Source organism: Dendrobates tinctorius, unplaced genomic scaffold (assembly GCF_039654945.1).
Source record: "Dendrobates tinctorius isolate UK_male_01 unplaced genomic scaffold, ASM3965494v1 ptg000098l, whole genome shotgun sequence".
Taxonomy (NCBI): Eukaryota; Metazoa; Chordata; class Amphibia; order Anura; family Dendrobatidae; genus Dendrobates; species Dendrobates tinctorius.
Genome location: NW_027361766.1, coordinates 19,584,505 through 19,602,303, shown reverse-complemented (window position 1 = coordinate 19,602,303; position 17,799 = coordinate 19,584,505). Strand labels below are relative to the sequence as shown.

At 45.9% G+C, this 17,799-nt stretch overlaps 1 protein-coding gene across 14 annotated transcripts in view; it reads right to left on the bottom strand.

The window, feature by feature from the left end:
* Positions 1–310: 310 nt before the first annotated feature.
* Positions 311–17,799, bottom strand: part of NFASC (neurofascin) — a 194,297-nt gene continuing 176,808 nt past the window's right edge. For 13 of the 14 annotated variants that reach the window (XM_073587192.1, XM_073587177.1, XM_073587183.1 and 10 more), the window contains one exon: positions 311–2,759. In XM_073587192.1, the coding sequence (XP_073443293.1) occupies positions 2,528–2,759 (232 nt within the window). In that variant the 3' untranslated portion in view covers positions 311–2,527. Of the gene's footprint in view, positions 2,760–16,507; positions 17,444–17,799 lie in introns of those variants that run through there. The other variant, XM_073587184.1, reaches the window with a different exon arrangement.

The following is a 17,799-nucleotide window of genomic DNA, read 5'->3' as shown; positions in this document are numbered from 1 at the left end:
GCTTCATCGGGTTATATTGTGACTTCCGGTTCACACATAGAACCCACCGTGAGCTGGCGAGTCGGAATAGCTGCCATATTACCCAGAAAAGGATTGGAGAGGCGCTGAAAACAAGGAGGGATGGTGATCGATGAGCATACTACAACACTTTACGCTACATATACATTTACACAGGTTAATCCAATAAAAAGTTTGGTGGGAGTGCTTTTTAATTGCAGGACAACTCCTTTAAGCCCTTGAGAAAAGTTCTATGATAACAAGACTTATAACTAATCAGATCATCATTACCCATTAAAATAAGAGAAAAAAATAGAAAGAAAGGAATTTATTTCATTGTTTTACAGTGATTAAAAAAGACAAAACAAGGAACAGACAACAGACAGATATAAACTGATTAGTGACATGCAGCTCTCTGCTTGCTCCAAACAACAAAAAAAAACATAACAAAAAGAAAATTCAGCAGGAGGTTCTTTTGTGAAAACACTGATATCTCATTCTTTATCAGGGACAGGACTCTTCAGCATCTAGGAGTCGGGCAACTCTCCTATGGGAGGGTTTTTTTTTCGGTAAATTTTTCATAAGTTAAGAATGGCAAAGAAAAAAGCGCTAAAGAAAAAGATGAGTCTCCGTACGACGCACTGTGGTTTTTTTTTCCTCTCGTGGTGTGCAATTAACCCTTTCAGCATCAAAGACCAATATGGGCTACCCAATTCATACTATATAGAGTCCAGTATTATGCTAGCGGTTAATGTACAGTGAAGAAGATATAAATATATTAGTGTTTCTTTGAGTGGTATTTAAATATGGATATACAGTAAGTCGCTATTTACAAGACATACTCAAACAAAAGATATGAAGGAGTCTTTAGTGCAAAAGGAGAGACAAGGCAGAGTGTGTGTGTTACAGAAATCGAGCGGTTGGAGCTTCTATGCGTCACTACACAGTGGATAGCATTTGTTTCTGGTGATTGTTAAGGCCAGATTTGGCAAAGCTTCAGAATACAGCTTTAAATATACCAAGGCAGTGCCAGCTCCCCTTAATATGTACACACTCTGCCAAACCCGATATGTATTCACAGGTACAGCAGTGGAAGTTCCAGCCTCCTCCTTGCACACCAAAGGCATTATTAGCTCAGGTTCAGCAGGGATAGCACATCTGTAAGTCCTATTTTACTTGCACCTTTGCAATGACCTTAACATACATACAGCGGAAACTCGGCAAGGTTGCCATGCTCTCCCGAGAAACACACATTCATATGTACACATACGCAGCAGCAATGCCAGCGTTACACACATTCACTTGGTGCACCTGCTGTCACAATTAGCAGCAGTGCCACCTCCAAGATCACAACATTCATCATATTCACAATCATTTACACAAATCCTGGGTGCCAAAAGGAACAGGCCCCCAGTATTATTGATGGCTCCTTTCCACCCATTCTGGCACCATTGCGTAATATTTCCCCAAAACAAAAATGAGTTAAAACTGGGAGATGTGAAAAAAATCAACAAAAAAAATAACAGAGGACATGGATGGACACATTTTCTGCATAGATACAGTAGTTAGTGGCACAAAGATTAAGGACAGATGTAACTAATGGGGACAATTGTGTCCTTAGTACCATTTACCTAATATCCTCTGATATGGTTTACTGTGTGGCTCCCCTCATATCCTTCTGGCAGCAAATAGAGTTAATGGCAGAAATTTGCCGGTGGAAAATCAGACAACGAGATATGTGACGGTAGCAGCTACAATCAATGGACAACCGCTCCATGATGTTGGGGCATGTCCAATTGCAGTGCCAGGTTCCCACAAGCAGTTATAGAAGAGGATTCAATACTGTCCAGAGGGGAATGATAATGAAGCAACACAAATCCAGAGTGCCTTATTGCCCTATATGGTCTATATTACAGAACACTCTGGAGCACAACAAAAAAGTTCACATTAAAAATAAAGAGGTAGGGGAAATTAATAGTTATCATAACCGCTTTGCTAGATGGGGATTAGTTAACAAGGTGTTTTAGACCGCCCATCCCATTGCTTTATCACATTGCAAAATAAAAAATATACATGTTCCTTTCAACCCAATCAGAAGTTGTCATCTACTGGGGGCAAAACTATCATCTTGAGGTGAAAGACGATAATTCTTCTTTTTTTAGGATGAATCCCGTAGAGAATGAACATCAGACCGCATTGACTATGTCTTCCTCCTGTGGAACTGAATGGAACTACAGTCAATAGATTGAAAGGCATGGCTAAGGGAGATCTCCCGGCAGGTAATACTGTGCATGATGGTGGACAAAGAATGTAGCAGCTGTAGAAGAGGATAGCTGTCCTTGATTCCATGTCTACTGGCGGTTTTCCCAACTGCAAATGAGGTTGTAATGATAGTAGGAATCTGCGCAGTTGAATGTTTCTTATTGTAATCTAGCTGGGAGGAAAGGGTATCTTGTAATCCCAGGAGAGTTTAGAGAGGCAAAGACATGGAGGTGGTAGTATCAGAGACAGGATGGGAGTGGAAATTGTCCTATGCGAGGGAATATATGGCATTGACCGGTGAGGTGGCTTCTGAACTTTCATTACCCTCTGTTTCATCCTTGTCCTTTTTAACAGTATACTGCCCTATAAAGGAGCCATCTTCATTAAACTGTCCTTCTCCTCCTTCCCCGTAATCCACAAGACTGTCATCACTCTCCTGTTGCTTTATGGTTCCATCTATTGAGGTCTGACTGCCCTGAAGTGGTTTGTTGTCTTCATCACTATAAAAGGAAAAAGTACAGTTATGGTGGGCAATGTAATAGTTGTAGGATCTCTGACTTCATGAAATTTGGGATTATAACACCTAGGATGCTTATTTAGTTGGAAAATGCTAAGAGTTCATTAATCAGTTAAATTAATACAGAGTGATCTGTCCCATTAATTTTTAGATCAGTGGCATGTTACACATAAAGCGCACTAAGCTGTTCCCGTAGTGTGTCGAAACCATCAACTACCAGATCAGGTATGGACGCTTTTCAAACAGAATACTGATATTTAATAACAGCAGCGCCAGGAACAAGTAATATAATGGAAAAAGTTATAAGCTTATTACCAACTTCACCCTCTAAAACCCAAACAATACAACAGAATTTATGTATTACTGTTATAAGGCCTTATACAGTTGTGCTCAAAAGTTTGCATGTCTAAGAATTTTTGCTTTCTTGGCCTTTTTTCAGAGAATATGAATGATAACACCAAAACGTTTTCTCCACTCATGGTTAGTAGCTGGGTGAAGCCATTTACTGTCAAACTACTGTTTCCTCTTTTTAAACCATGACAACCCAAAACATCCAAATGACCCTGATCAAAAGTTTACATACCTCATTTCTTAATACCGTGTATTCCTCTCTAACATCAATGACAGCTTGAAATCTTTTGTGGTAGTGGTGGATGAGGTTCTTTATTTTCTCAGATGGTAAAGCTTCCCACTCTTCTTGCAAAAAGCCTCCAGTTCCTGTAAATTCCTGGGCTGTCTAGCATGAGCTGTGCACTTGAGATCTCCGTGGAGTTGCTCAATGATATTGAGGTCAGGAGACTGAGATGGCCACTCCAGAACCTTCACTTTGTTCTACTATAGCCAATGACATGTCGACTTGGCCTTGTGTTTTGGATCGTTGTCATGTTGGAACGTCCAAGTATGTCCCATGCACAGCTTCCGGGCTGATGATTGCAAATTTGCCACCAGTATTTACTGATGATGTGCTGCATTCATCTTTCCTTCAACTTTTATGAAGTTTCCTGTGCATTTGTAGCGCACACATCCCCAAAACATAAACGATCTACCTCTGTGCTTTACAGTAGGAATGGTGTTCCTTTCATTATATGCCTTGCCGACCTCTCTCAAAATGCATTGTTTGTGGTTGTGGAAAAAAGTTAAATTTAGGTCTCATCACTCCAAATTACCTTGTTCCAGAAATTTTGAAGCTTGTCTCTGTGCCGTTTTGCGCATTTTAGGCGAAATACTTTGTGGCATTTGCGCAGTAATGGCTTTCTTCTGGCCACTCGACCATGCAGTCCATTTTTCTTCAAGTGCCTCCTTATTGTGCATCTAGAAACAGCCACACTGCTAGTTTTCAGAGAGTCCAGTATTTCAGCTGATGTTATTTGTGGGTTTTTCTTTGCATCCTGAACAATTTTTCTGGCAGTTGTGAACAAAATTTTTGTTGGTCTACCTGACCATGGTTTTCTTTTTAAAGAGCCCCTGATTTTCCATTTGTTAATCACAGTTTGAACGCTGCTGACTGGCATTATGAATTCCTTGGATATATTTTTGTATCCCTTTTACACAGTTTAACTACCTTTTCCCATAGATCCGTTGATATTTCTTTTGCTTTCCCCATGACTCACAATCCAGAAACATTAGTGGCTGGATGAACGATGCAAGAGTCTGTCTGGATCCCAGAAACTCACTCAGTTTTTATGCACACACACTGATTACAAGCAAACAGGTCACAGATGAGGATGTTACCTTTAGTAGCTAGTCAAACCCATTTGTGTCAACTTCTGTGCATGTTAACAGGCCAAAACCACCAGGGTATGTAAACTTTTGATCAGGGTCATTTGGATGTTTTGGGTTGTCATTATGATTTAAAAAGAGGAAACACAGCAGTTTGACAATAAATGGCTTCACCCAACCACTAACCATGAGTGGAGAAAAAGTTATGCTGTTATCATTCATATTCTCTGAAAAAGGTCAAGAAAGCAAAAATTCTGCCGGGGTATGTAAACTTTTGAGCACAACTATATATGGCCTTTAAAGCACCGATCTTCTATGCAAGAGGTTCTGTTAAGCTTTGCAGTGTTAAAGAAACCTGGAAGAAAATATAATACCCCTGTGCTTGGCATTATTCGCAGATGGCCAACAGTGCTGACAAGGCCAATTGTATATAAATGCACATTATCTGCTGAGTTCTGCTGTTTAGTTTTCGGCATGTAGGAAAATTAGACAATGCAGCGGTTTGCAGATACAATAATTGGAAATTGAAGTGCCGGACATTCACTGAATCTTGGCCAGCCTGGTACAATATGTGATTTTATGCTTTACATTTGGGTGTATGGCAATGTATAATGCTTCGAAGTGAGGCATACTACTGGTGTTCTTTTAACTAACATAAAATGATGCCTTATTCATGCATAATAGTGATTATTAGTTAAATCTGAGATTTCAAACTAAATAATTCTACTTTTTGATGGACTACTGTTTTTGGCTTTACGGTTTGCCGCATATGGAGATCCGCCTCTCATACTCATACAGGTCTCCATATACTGAATGTCTTTTTATCTCTTAGCTATCCCTTTTTAATTGTAACTATTATTCTAAATACATTTCTTTTAATTCAAATCACATTTGAAGACCAGAACATTGCTAGGAGCGCAGATTTCCATATCAAGTGGTGGAGAATGCGGGCATATAACATAACTTAATTATAGACTATAATAACTATATTATTTTCTTTATCAGCATCAAATCACACTGTACAGCGTATGCATCCAGCTGAACCATTTCTGCTGACCTTGTAGACAGACGTATGCAGCTGTTTCTCTATATGGTTTCCGATGTTTGAATAGTTAGATATAAAAAATATATGTCCTGTACTATACTGTTTGTGTACAGCTTTACTGATAAATGCATATCAAGCTTTTCAGTGCCGCTGGGGCTGCATGATTATGAAAAAGGCTTAGGATTGCTCACTACAGTCTTTAGGCACGTCAGAGTATTTCTTTAGAGGTCCCATAATTAAGGAGATTTGTAATTCTTTTTAAAATGTAACTATTATTCTAAATAAATTTATTTTTTTCAAATCATCTTTAAAGACCAGATCTTTGGTAGGAGTGTTGATTTGCTTTTTAATCCTAACAATTAACAGGAAGCAAAACATCCTTTAAATGACCAAAACGTGTTTCCAAAGATTCCTTTACTTTTCATACAAAGATTTTCAAGCTTCTTCCTTTCTTGTTCAACAATATGTAAGGTTATTGGAATTAACTATTCTTTTTTGATACTGATAAACACAAAATATGCTCGTTCCTCTAAACAGTGTGATTTAAAACTGAGATTACCTAATATTTTTTATTTTTTTATATTTTATTATACCTTAAACGTGTTGCAGGTCTCATGACGCATATGTTTACTAATCTTTAAAAGACAGCTCATAAGTACTCAGTTCTGCATGAGCGCTTGCACAGAGAGGTGTATGGACCATAGACTTACTATTGAGCCCGTACTCCCCTCTATCTGTGTGCTGTGTGCACAGCAGAAGTGCGTGCCTGTGAGCCATCTTTTAAACATACTGTAAGTGGGGAGGTCTCAGGCAGGGTATGTACCAAGACCCCAACAATCTGCCAACTTTTAAAGGGGGAATAACATGTTTAAAAACTGAAAACCATGAGTACACTTTAAGTTTAGAGTAATGAACATATAACTAGTCACTCCTGTCACGATGACGCACAACCATATTACAGACCCCTGTGGTATGGATCTCTAAAGGAATCTATGGGCTCATACTGTACCAAAGCTTTGTAACATAGTAACATAGTTATTAAGGTTGAAGGAAGACTTTAAGTCCATCTAGTTCAACCCATATCCTATCCTAACATGTTGATCCATAAGGAAGGCAAAAAAACCCATGTAGCAAACAGTAAGCTTCAAATTGGGGAAAAAAATTCCTTCCCGACTCCACATATGGCAATCAGACTAGCTCCCTGGATCAACGCAATATTAAGGAAACTAGTGCATATACCCTGTATTATTATACTTTTCAAGAAAGGCATCCAGTCCCTTCTTAAATTTTAGTAGGGAATCACTCATTACAACATCATATGGCAGAGAGTTCCATAGTCTCACAGCTCTTACAGTAAAGAATCCGCGTCTGTGAGTATGCTTAAACCTTTTTTCCTCCAGACGTAGAGGATGCCCCCTTGTCCCCGTCACAGGTCTAAGAGTAAAAAGATCATTAGAAAGTTCTTTATATTGTCCCCGCATATATTTATACATTGTAATAAGATCACCCCTAAGCCTTCGATTTTCCAAACTAAATAACCCCAAGTGTAATAACCTGTCTTGGTATTGCAGACCCCCTAGTTCCCTAATAACCTTGGTCGCTGTTCTCTGCACCCGCTCCAGTTCAGCTATGTCTTTCTTATACACCGGAGACCAGAACTGTACACAGTATTCTAAGTGTGGTCGCACGAGTGACTTATATAGAGGTAAAATTATGTTCTCCTCATGAGCATCTATGCCTCTTTTAATGCATCCCATTATTTTATTTGCCTTCGCAGCAGCTGCCTGACACTGGCCACTTGCTAGGCGTCGTATTTCTGGCTCTGCAAAGCAGGAATCCAGAGGCGTACATTCAGCGGTCTCCCATTCCGCTCAGGGCCCTGCTCAGCAATCACAGCAAGCCAGGCGTGCTGCTTAGACTTGTTCTGTGAGCCTGGATGTTGCAGCCACCTCTGGTGCAGCAATGGTAGCGCAACCTGCTCAGCAGGGAACCGCTCCAGAGGCTAAGTCCTCGTGCCGTGCTACTGGGCATGCCCGCAACTTGACTTCTAACTGGAGAGCAGAGGTCACGTGTTCAGGTCCTGCGTCGGATCTGATTGGTTCCTTCCAGGGTACTGGAAGGTCCCGGAAGCGCATGGCTATAAAAAGCCCGCATGGCGGCTCGGCCATGCGCTAGTGTAGCATATTATGCTGATGGTGATGGATGCATGTTCTGGTGACTGACTTATTAAGAAACCCCTTCCCTCTGATAATACGAATGGTGACAGTGTTGGTGATAGTCAGCTCCCATTACTGGCGAACCAAGTGCCACTGTGCTTCCTACACTGCACACTAGCGTCCGTCGGTGACCGGCCTTCTGGCGCCGTCATATAGCGGCTGTAGTTATTTCCGCGCTGTGGAAGCAGCGTCCTGTGGCGGTTGCGTTTGCAACGCCACCCGCTGGTTATCCTGTGAGGCTAACAGGGCCAGCGCCTTTGTACTGCTTTCTGTAAAGCGACTCTGTGTCTGAACAGAGCCGCTCTTAGCGTTCGGGTGACGTTAACCCGAGCGCAGTACTTCACCTTGTGGTGTATCTGCCATTGTCCAGCAGTGGTCTTATCTACCGCACGGTGGACCCCGGGCGGCGAACACACCTTCTATTATTTATATCTGGTGCGTTCCGCCGACCCTAACATTACACTAGCGCCAGGGTCTGGCTGGTAATGGCAGACGTGCAGCAGTTGCAGCGCTATATTCGGCAGCTGGAGAGCAGGTTGGCGGCTATTGAGAGCGCCAATTCAGCTGCGAATACTGCGCTAGCTGCCGCTCCGACAGTCGCTGAGGCTGTCTCGCGTGTGCCGGCACTTTTGCCCACGCCGACAATTACTCGCCTCCCGCTTCCAGACAAGTTTTCGGGTGACAGCGCCACCTGTAGGGGATTCGTGAGCCAGTGCTCAATTCAGTGCGAGTTACTGGCTGCACGGTTTCTTACAGAGCGGGCTAAGGTGGGTTTTATTGTGTCACTCTTGTCTGGCCGGGAATTACAGTGGGCTACACCGTTGTGGTAACGTGATGATCCTGTGGTTCAGGGTGCTGCTCAGTTCCTCACGGCCCTTAAGCAGGTCTTTTTGGGGCCACGGATCACGCACGACACCTCCCTGCAATTGCTATCCCTAACACAGGGCTCACTCTCGGTCAGCCACTATGCCGTCCGCTTCCGGACATTGGCTTCCGAGTTAGAGTGGCTGGACAAAGCTTTAGTCCCGGTGTTTTGGAAAGGGTTAGCGGAGCATGTTAAAGACGCTCTAGCTACCAGGGAGGTTCCCGCAAGTCTGGAGGATTGCCGTCTCCACCCACATTGACCTCCGGTTTACGGAGCGCGGGTTGGAACGGGCACAATCCAGACATAAGGTTCACTGGCTCCCACATTCACCGAGTCGCTAACATACCCCGCACAGGAGCTTTTACCCTCCGAACCTATGGAGGTGTCTCGCACCGGCTCAAAGCCACGGCCGATGCGAAGCTCTGTACGTTGCTATCAGTGCCGACAGTTTGGTCATCCGGCTAGCACGTGTCCTCTACGGGCGAAAAAACGTCCACGTCCAGTGGCCGTAGGTGGTGGGCAGTCCAATATGAAACCCTTCTCACCCAAACTGGTATTCCGGGGCATCTTAGACAGTGTGTCCTCCACCTGGGAGGCAGAGGTTACAGTGGATTCTGGGGCCGAGGGGAACTTTATGTCTTCTACCTTGCCCAGAAACACGCCATTCCCCTGGTACTATTACCACAGCCTCTGACCATCAGGGTGGTTAACGGAGCACCGTTACCCTCTCAGGTGACCAATCAGACAGCTCCACTTGGGCTCTTTATCTCACCCTCTCATCGTGAGACTCTGTCCCTGCTCATCTTGCCCGATGGCATCGATCAGGTGCTTCTCGGGGTTCCCTGGCTCCGTTGCCACTCTCCTCATATCGAGTGGGCGACAGGGAAGATACTCGCCTGGAGCAAGGACTGTGAGGGAAGGTGTCTGAGGGGCAGTCTTCAAGTCGCCTCCACTGAAGTGCCTGCGGATCTCTCCGCGCTACCTAAACCCTATCACCAGTACGCGGACGTCTTCTCCAAAAAATCTGCAGAGACGCTCCCGCCTCACCGTCCATACGATTGCCCGATAGACCTCATGCCAGGCACAGAACCTCCTAGAGGCTGTGTGTATCCACAATCACTCCCCGAGACTGAAGCTATGTCACAATACATCCGGGAGAACCCGGCTAGGGATTTTATTAGAAAGTCGGTGTCGCCGGCTGGTGCAGGCTTCTTCTTCGTTCAGAAGAAGAGCGGAGAGTTACGTCCCTGCATTGACTACAGAGGTCTCAATGCCATAACTGTAAAAAATAAATACCCTCTTCCGCTGATCTCTGAACTGTTTGACAGGTTGCGAGGGGCCCAGATCTTTACGAAACTAGATTTACGGGGGGCATAAAACCTGATCCGCATTCGCGAAGGAGACGAGTGGAAGACAGCCTTTAATACCAGGGATGGCCACTACGAATATCTTGTCATGCCCTTTGGCCTTTGTAATGCGCCTGCTGTCTTCCAGGATTTCGTCAATGACGTCTTCCGCAACATGCTCTCTACCTCGGTGGTGGTCTATCTGGATGACATTCTCATCTTTTCGCCAGATTTGGCTACTCACCGAAGAGATGGGGGGTCTTCGACCGTCTATGGGCAAATTCCCTTTTCGCCAAGCTGGAAAAGTGCCAGTTTGAGCAGGAGTCCTTGCCGTTCCTGGACTACATCATCTCGGCCCAGGGGTTGGCTATGGATCCTGCCAAACTGCAAGCGGTAATGGATTGGCAAGAACCTCATTCACTCAAAGCGGTGCAGCGCTTTTTAGGGTTCGTCAATTATTACCGCCAGTTTATACCTCACTTTTCCACACTGGTTGCTCCTTTGGTTGCTCTCACGAAGAAAGGAGCTAACCCTAATGCTTGGACCGAACAGGTCTCCAAGGCCTTCTCGGCTATAAAATCTCATTTTGCTGGCGCTCCCATTTTACATCGTCCCGATGTGAAGAAACTATTTATACTGGAGGTAGATGCCTCTTCTGTCGGTGAAGGAGCAGTCCTTTTCCAAAAGGATGCTCAAGGACGGAAGCATCCCTGCTTCTTCTCAAAGACCTTTGCACCGGCGGAGAAGAATTACTCCATCGGGGACAGGGAGCTGCTAGCCATGAAGTTGGCCTTTTCAGAGTGGAGACATCTCCTGGAGGGAGCACGGTTTCCCTTCCAGGTCTATACGGACCATAAAAATCTGGTCTACCTACAGATGGCCCAACGCCTGAACTCTCGCCAGGCCAGGTGGTCGCTCTTCTTCTCCCGCTTCCGCTTCACCTATCAGGAGAGAAGAATGTCCGTGCGGATGCTCTCTCATGCTCGGTGGTTTCGGCAGACGAAGGGGAGGCTGAGCCTCGGTTAATCCTCCCGCCGGAGAGTTTTACGACCGTGGCTCCAGTGGCTCTCGAGTCAGTGCCACCAGGCAAGACCTTGGTGCCTCTTCAGCTACATCCTGAGGTCCTCGCCTGGGCACATGCTTCCAGGGTGGGTGGTCATTTTGGTACTAAATGGACCACCGAACTCCTGGCAAGGTCATATTGGTGGCCACATATGGCTCGAGATGTTAAGGAATACGTGCAAGCATGTATCTCGTGTGCTCAGAACAGACCCTCTAGACAGAGGCCGGCGGGGTTGCTGTATCCCCTGCCAGTGGCGGATAGACCTTGGGAGATGGTTGGCATGGATTTCGTGGTTGGCCTGCCCAAGTCTGGTGGCAGTACGGTCATCTGGGTGGTCACCTACCATTTTTCCAAAATGGTGCATTTGGTGCCACTCGCACGGTTGCCTTCCGCTTGTGGTCTTGCCACTTTGTTCATCAAGCACGTATTCCGCCTACATGGCATGCCATACACAATCGTTAGTGATCGAGGTCCCCAGTTTGCGTCTCGGTTTTGAAGGGATCTCTGCAGCTTACTCAGCATCGAGTTAAATCTGTCCTCCGCTTACCATCCCGAGACGAACGGATTGGTCGAGAGAGCCAATCAGACCTTGGTCACCTACCTACGGCATTTTGTTTCTGCCAGGCAGGATGACTGGGCATCCTTGCTACCATGGGCCGAATTTGCCCTAAACAATGCAGTGGCTGATTCCACTGGTCAGACGCCCTTTCTCCTAAACTACGGCCAACATCCACGCGTCCCTGTCCCGATGACAGTGTCCTCCACTGACTCCAGGGTGACAGACTGGGCAGTGGAGGCCCGGGACATTTGGGATCGCACTCAGGATGCTATCCATGCTTCTAAGGAAAGGATGAGGGCGTCCGCCGACACGCATCGGCGACCCACTCCAAGCTTCTCCCCTGGCGACATGGTGTGGCTCTCCACCCGAAATATCAAACTGCGGGTCGAGTCCCCCAAGTTCGCGCCGCGTTACATTGGACCATTCAAGGTCCTCGAGCGAATTAGCTCCATGGTCTATCGCCTGGCCCTTCCTCCACATTTAGCCATTTCGGATGTGTTTCATGTGCCCTCCTCAAACCAGTTCACATGGCCCGGTTTTCTGAGTCATCAGCCGAGTCGTCAGACTTATCGTCTGACAAGTTTGAGGTTAATGCCATCGTAGGGCGCAGGTTTGTCCGTGGCAAAAATGTTTATTTAGTGGATTGGAAGGGTCATGGACCCGAGGCTCGAACCTGGGAGCCGGTGGAAAACATCCACGCACCGCTCTTGATCGCGGCCTTTGAGCGCAGTGAGGCACAGGGGCAATGTTAGGCGTCGGATTTCTGGCTCTGCACAGCAGGAATCCAGAGCCGTACATTCAGCGGTCTCCCATTCCGCTCCGACCGCTCAGGGCCCTGCTCAGCAATCACGGCGAGCCAGGCGTGCTGCTCAGACTTGTTCTGTGAGTCTGGATGTTGCAGCCACCTCTGGTGCAGCAATGGTAGCGCAACTTGCTCAGCAGGGAACCGCTCCAGAGGCTAAGTCCTCGTGCCGTGCTACTGGGCATGCCCGCAACTTGACCTCTAACTGGAGAGCAGAGGTCACATGTTCAGGTCCTGCGTCGGATCTGATTGGTTCCTTCCAGGGTACTGGAAGGTCCCGGAAGCGCATGGCTATAAAAAGCCCGCATGGCGGCTCGGCCATGCGATAGTGTAGCATATTATGCTGAGTGTGAATGGTGATGGATGCATGTTCTGGTGACTGACTTATTAAGAAACCCCTTCCCTCTGATAATATGAATGGTGACAGAGTGTTGGTGATAGTCAGCTCCCATTACTGGCGAACCAAGCGCCACTGTGCTTCCTACACTGCACACTAGCGTCCGTCGGTGACCGGCCTTCCGGCGCCGTCGTCTAGCAGCTGTAGTTATTGCCGCGCTGCGGTAGCAGCGTCCTGTGGCGGTTGCGTTTGCAACGCCACCCGCTGGTTATCCTGTGAGGCTAACAGGGCCAGCGCCTTTGTATTGCTTTCTGTAAAGCGACTCTGTGTCTGAACAGAGCCGCTCTTAGTGTTCGGGTGACGTTAACCCGAGCGCAGTACTTCACCTTGTGGTGTATCTGCCATTGTCCAACAACGGTCTTATCCTCTACCGCACGGTGGACCCCGGGCGGCAAACGCACCTTCTATTATTTATATCTGGTGCGTTCCGCCGACCCTAACACCACTAAATGTGAGTTTGTCGTCCACCCATACACCCACGTCTTTTTCAGTGACAGTTTTGCCCACTGTTTTACAATTAATCACATAATTATACATCTTGGTCGTTCTACCCAAGTGCATGACCTTACATTTATCCCCATTAAAGTTAATTTGCCATTTTTCAGCCCAAGCTTCTAGTTTACATAAATCCTCCTGTAATATAAAATTGTCCTCCTCTGTATTGATTACCCTGCAGAGTCTCTATGCCCCCTACAAGGTCATTAATAAATGTTAAAAAGCGGGCCCAAAACTGACCCCTGTGGTACCCCACTGCTAACCATGACCCAGTTCGAGTGTGGTCCATTAATAACCACCCTTTGTTTCCTATCCCTGAGCCAGCTCTTAACCCACCTACACATATTTTCCCCTATCCCCATTGTTCTCATTTTATGTATCAACCTTTTGTGTGGCACCGTATCAAAAGCTTTTGAAAAGTCCATGTATACCACGTTCACTGCATTCCCTTGGTCCAGTCCTGAACTTACCGTATTTTTCGGACTATAAGATGCACCGAACCATAAGACGCACCCCAATTTTCAGAAGGAAAATATGGAAAAAATAATGTGTCAAATGGGGGTCTGTCTTACAGTCTGAATTCAGCTTACCTGGGAAGGGATCCGGCACAGGTGGAGGAGTGGTCACAGGGGTCATTCAGTGGTCCAGGTTCGTGCGGCGGCGGCTCTGTGCTGGGGCAGGTTGGTTGTGCTGGAGCAGCTGGGCTGGGGCAGGTGGGCTGTGCTGGGGCAGCTGGGCTGGGGCAGCTGGGCTGTGCTGGGGCAGCTGGGCTGGGCTAGCTGTGCTGGGGCAGGAGCAGGTAGGCTCTGTGGGGTGAGGGTGGCGGCTCTCTGTGCTCCGATGCAGGGGCGGCGGCGGCTCTGCCGGCATTTCTTCCAAGCCCGGAGGCCCCTGCACATCCCTTGCTGGCCGCCGCCATGTTGCCGTGGCCTCCGGGAACATTGGGTCATGAGGTTATTCTTCTCCAGATACTACAGTATAGTATCTCTTAGAAAACCCTCCAGGATTTTACCCACAGTTGAGGTTATACTTACTGGCCTATAATTTCCAAGTTCAGTTTTTGTCCCCTTTTTAAATATTGGCACCACATTTGCCCTACGCTAGTCCTGTGGTACAGACCCTGTTATTATGGAATCTTTAAAGATTAAAAATAATGGTCTATCTATGAATGTGCTTAATTCCTGCAGTACTCGGGGGTGTATCCCATCCGGGCCCGGGGATTTGTCAATTTTAGTGATTTTTAGATGCTGCTGTACTTCCTGCTGGGTTAAGCAGGTGACATTTAATGGAGAATTTTTATCCCTGATCATGTTATCCGTCATGGGATTTTCTTGTGTAAATACTGTTGAAAAAAAGTCATTTCGCATATTGGCTTTTTCCTCATCCTCATCCACCATTTCACCCAGACTATTTTTAAGGGGGCCAACACTATCATTTTTTAGCTTCTTACTATTTATGTAGTTAAAGAATATTTTGGGATTATTTTTACTTTCTCTGGCAAGGAGTCTCTCTGTCTCAATCTTTGCTGTCTTGATTTGCTTTTTACAGAATTTATTTAATTTTCTGTATTTATTTAATGCCTCATCACTACCTACTTGCTTTAATTCTCTAAATGCGTAATGCTGTACTCTGTATGCAGATGCCTCCGTATGCGTCGTTTTGACGGTGCGGCGACCTGCACCAAACGCATGTTGGAATTTGTTTTGTTCGCCGCATCGTCAAAACAACGCATGCGGAGGCATCCACATACATCCGCACTGACCTGCGTACCTAATGCTAAATATAGGTACGCAGGCCGCATGCAGAAGTATGCAGCAATAGGCGGAGCTGACCGGAGGAGGCGTGGCAGGGGCGGAGCTTCATGGAGGAAGTCTGCAGCCCTCCGCAGCTACTTCGTCCGCAAATGTGAAACTAGCCTTAATGATGTACAGCTCTGCTCTCCTCCCTAGGTCACATAGATTGCACTGCCTGCACATACTATGATTACAAGTGTCAGGAGAAGAGTAGAGCTCTATGTCTAAGATGTATGAAGAGTGGTGTGTGTAATGATACACAGCTCTGCTCTTCTTTCTCTCCCCCCACACTGTCAGTGCTATGACATGAGAGCTGCAGTGTGCCTATTCCAGGCAGCAAGGCATTATTCCCTGATATCTGGGAGAGAACCAGAACGGTGTATGTCATGACACACAGCTTTGCTCTCCTCTTGGTACATGTAATCACAGTATGTGCTGGCAGTGAGATCAGATTAGACAGGTCAGTCTTACTAGATAACAGAGAAAACCTGTTCTGACTTTCTCTGGGAATGACGCCTCCTGCTTATGTTTGGGCAAATTAGTATATATACTTTACACTCTAACAGCTCTATAACGGAGATGAGAAATGAAAAAATAAAACTAAAAACTATATTTTATTTGGATCTTCAGCCGCTTTATCATGATGTGGCCAGTTAAAGGGAACCTGTCACCCCCCCAGGGCGTTTTTAAGTAAAAGAGCCTCCTTCAGCAGCACTAAGGCTGCACTCTGTTAAGGTGGCTCTTCTGTTTATTATCCCCAGGAACGCCGAAATATTAACTTTTATAAATAGGTCCCCATACCTGTAATACGTCCCATAGGTATGGTGCGTCCCCCTGTAGCAGCCGCCTCCCCGCAGTCAATCATGCCCGCCCTGCGCTGCCTCCTCCTACCTTGCTGTCGCCGTTACTTGACACAGCACAGGCGCCCGCCGGCAACAGTTCTCGGGCATGCGCAGTGCACGCTGCCCGGGAACTGACATCAGGCCATCGCGCCTGCGTATTTCGCAGGCGCCTGATCCTGCCCTGCAGTGTGCTATGATGTATTCACACTGCGGGGCTGGGAATCTGGAGCCCGAGACACGGGAAACCGAATACAGAAGTCACTAAACTGTGCAACCCACCAAGCAAAAACTACCCTAATTTTCAGACTGCTCAGCGGCAGTGTCATGCTCGAGGAATGATTCTCTACAGAACGCTCTAGAAGGCTTATGAATGTATTTGATAGGGTTGCTAGAAAGTTGTAAAATGCAAGAAATTCCTAGGGAAACCCCACTCCCAGAAAAAGTATTTTCTAGCACCAAAAACCCAAACACAAAGTAAAAAATCACAAATCGGCTAGAGTTAAATATATATTTCTGTCTGCATTGACTTGGGATAGTTAGTAACTACGTAGTGAACTTACAGAAAACTAAAGGGGACAAACACATTGTTTCATCCCTGCGCTGCAGTCTGTACGTGTTTTATGAAGAAACAATAGAAACATGGGTTACACAGGAGACCAAAAGAAGGGATGGCCAGCCGTTTACTGGATTTTCTTCTAATTTCTGTTTTGTGTGAAGCTTTACTACTGATCCACATAAACTGTCATGTATCCAGCCGTGCGTAGGCTGCTGTTGGGTCCTTGAGGCAGGACTCCACTTTCATCCATACCCCTTTTTAGTTAAAATCAGTACAGCTTGCAGCCGAGGAATAAACGGTGTCCCCTCTACTACTTGTTAAGGCACTGTACTCTGGCAGCTACGTTAGTCAATTAGAAATAAGGCAGGTTAATTTATATTGCCACATTATATAGTCATCGGGGGAAGTTAAGGGGATTAATGCAGATAGTATATTACATTAATGGTTATGTAAAGCCTACTAAGGTAAAATGGATTTCTCCTACCTTCCAAAAAACCTTCATGGAACAAATGGACACATGAGCATGTTTTATGAAGAGAAAGGAGCACATGTGACATAATAGAGAGACGTGGAGGAGGGAGAGAGAAGCAGACACTGTAATAACAGTAAGAGACACCATGTTGCTATCACATGGACATATGCTGACAATGGTCACTTAAGAGAATCTGATGCAGGGTAGCACATAACAGTGTGGCTGATGAATAATCTATATCCCTGACATCACGTTACACTGAACACAGTTTAGGTTGTTAGGTCTGAAGTCTTATCCAGCTTTGCTCTTTTGCGGTTAGCATCCTTGGCTCAGGATGTAGATGGGAGGCATAGTGTGTTCCAGCCAATCTTAAAGCTTGTCTATACAGTTAAATTGATTATTTGAGGATGTTTTGTTCAGAACTTCAGGGAGGTCTGTCACACACAAAGCACAGAGGGTGACACATAGGCAGTAACATCCCTCACCTGCGCTCCTTCCTGGGTAGCGAGTAGGAGACAAAGGCACAGACGTTACATGCACAGGCCGGTCTGTGATAGCGGCGGACGACTGTCCTGTGTGTGACGCTGTGAACCAGTGTGTTGGGCACTGAACAAGTGTGACATTGAAATACTAAGGAATGGTGGCATATTTATTAAACATTGTTTTCATGGACAGCAAGCACAATCTACACAACACCAATACATCCAGGCATGAGAAAAACAAAGTCAAATGTCTATCTATCCAAAAGATAAGGCTTGGTTGAAACTGGGTCATGTAACAAGACAATGATCCCAATCATACCACCAAATCTACACCAGAATGACTGCAAAATCAAGGTGCTGCAATGGCCCAG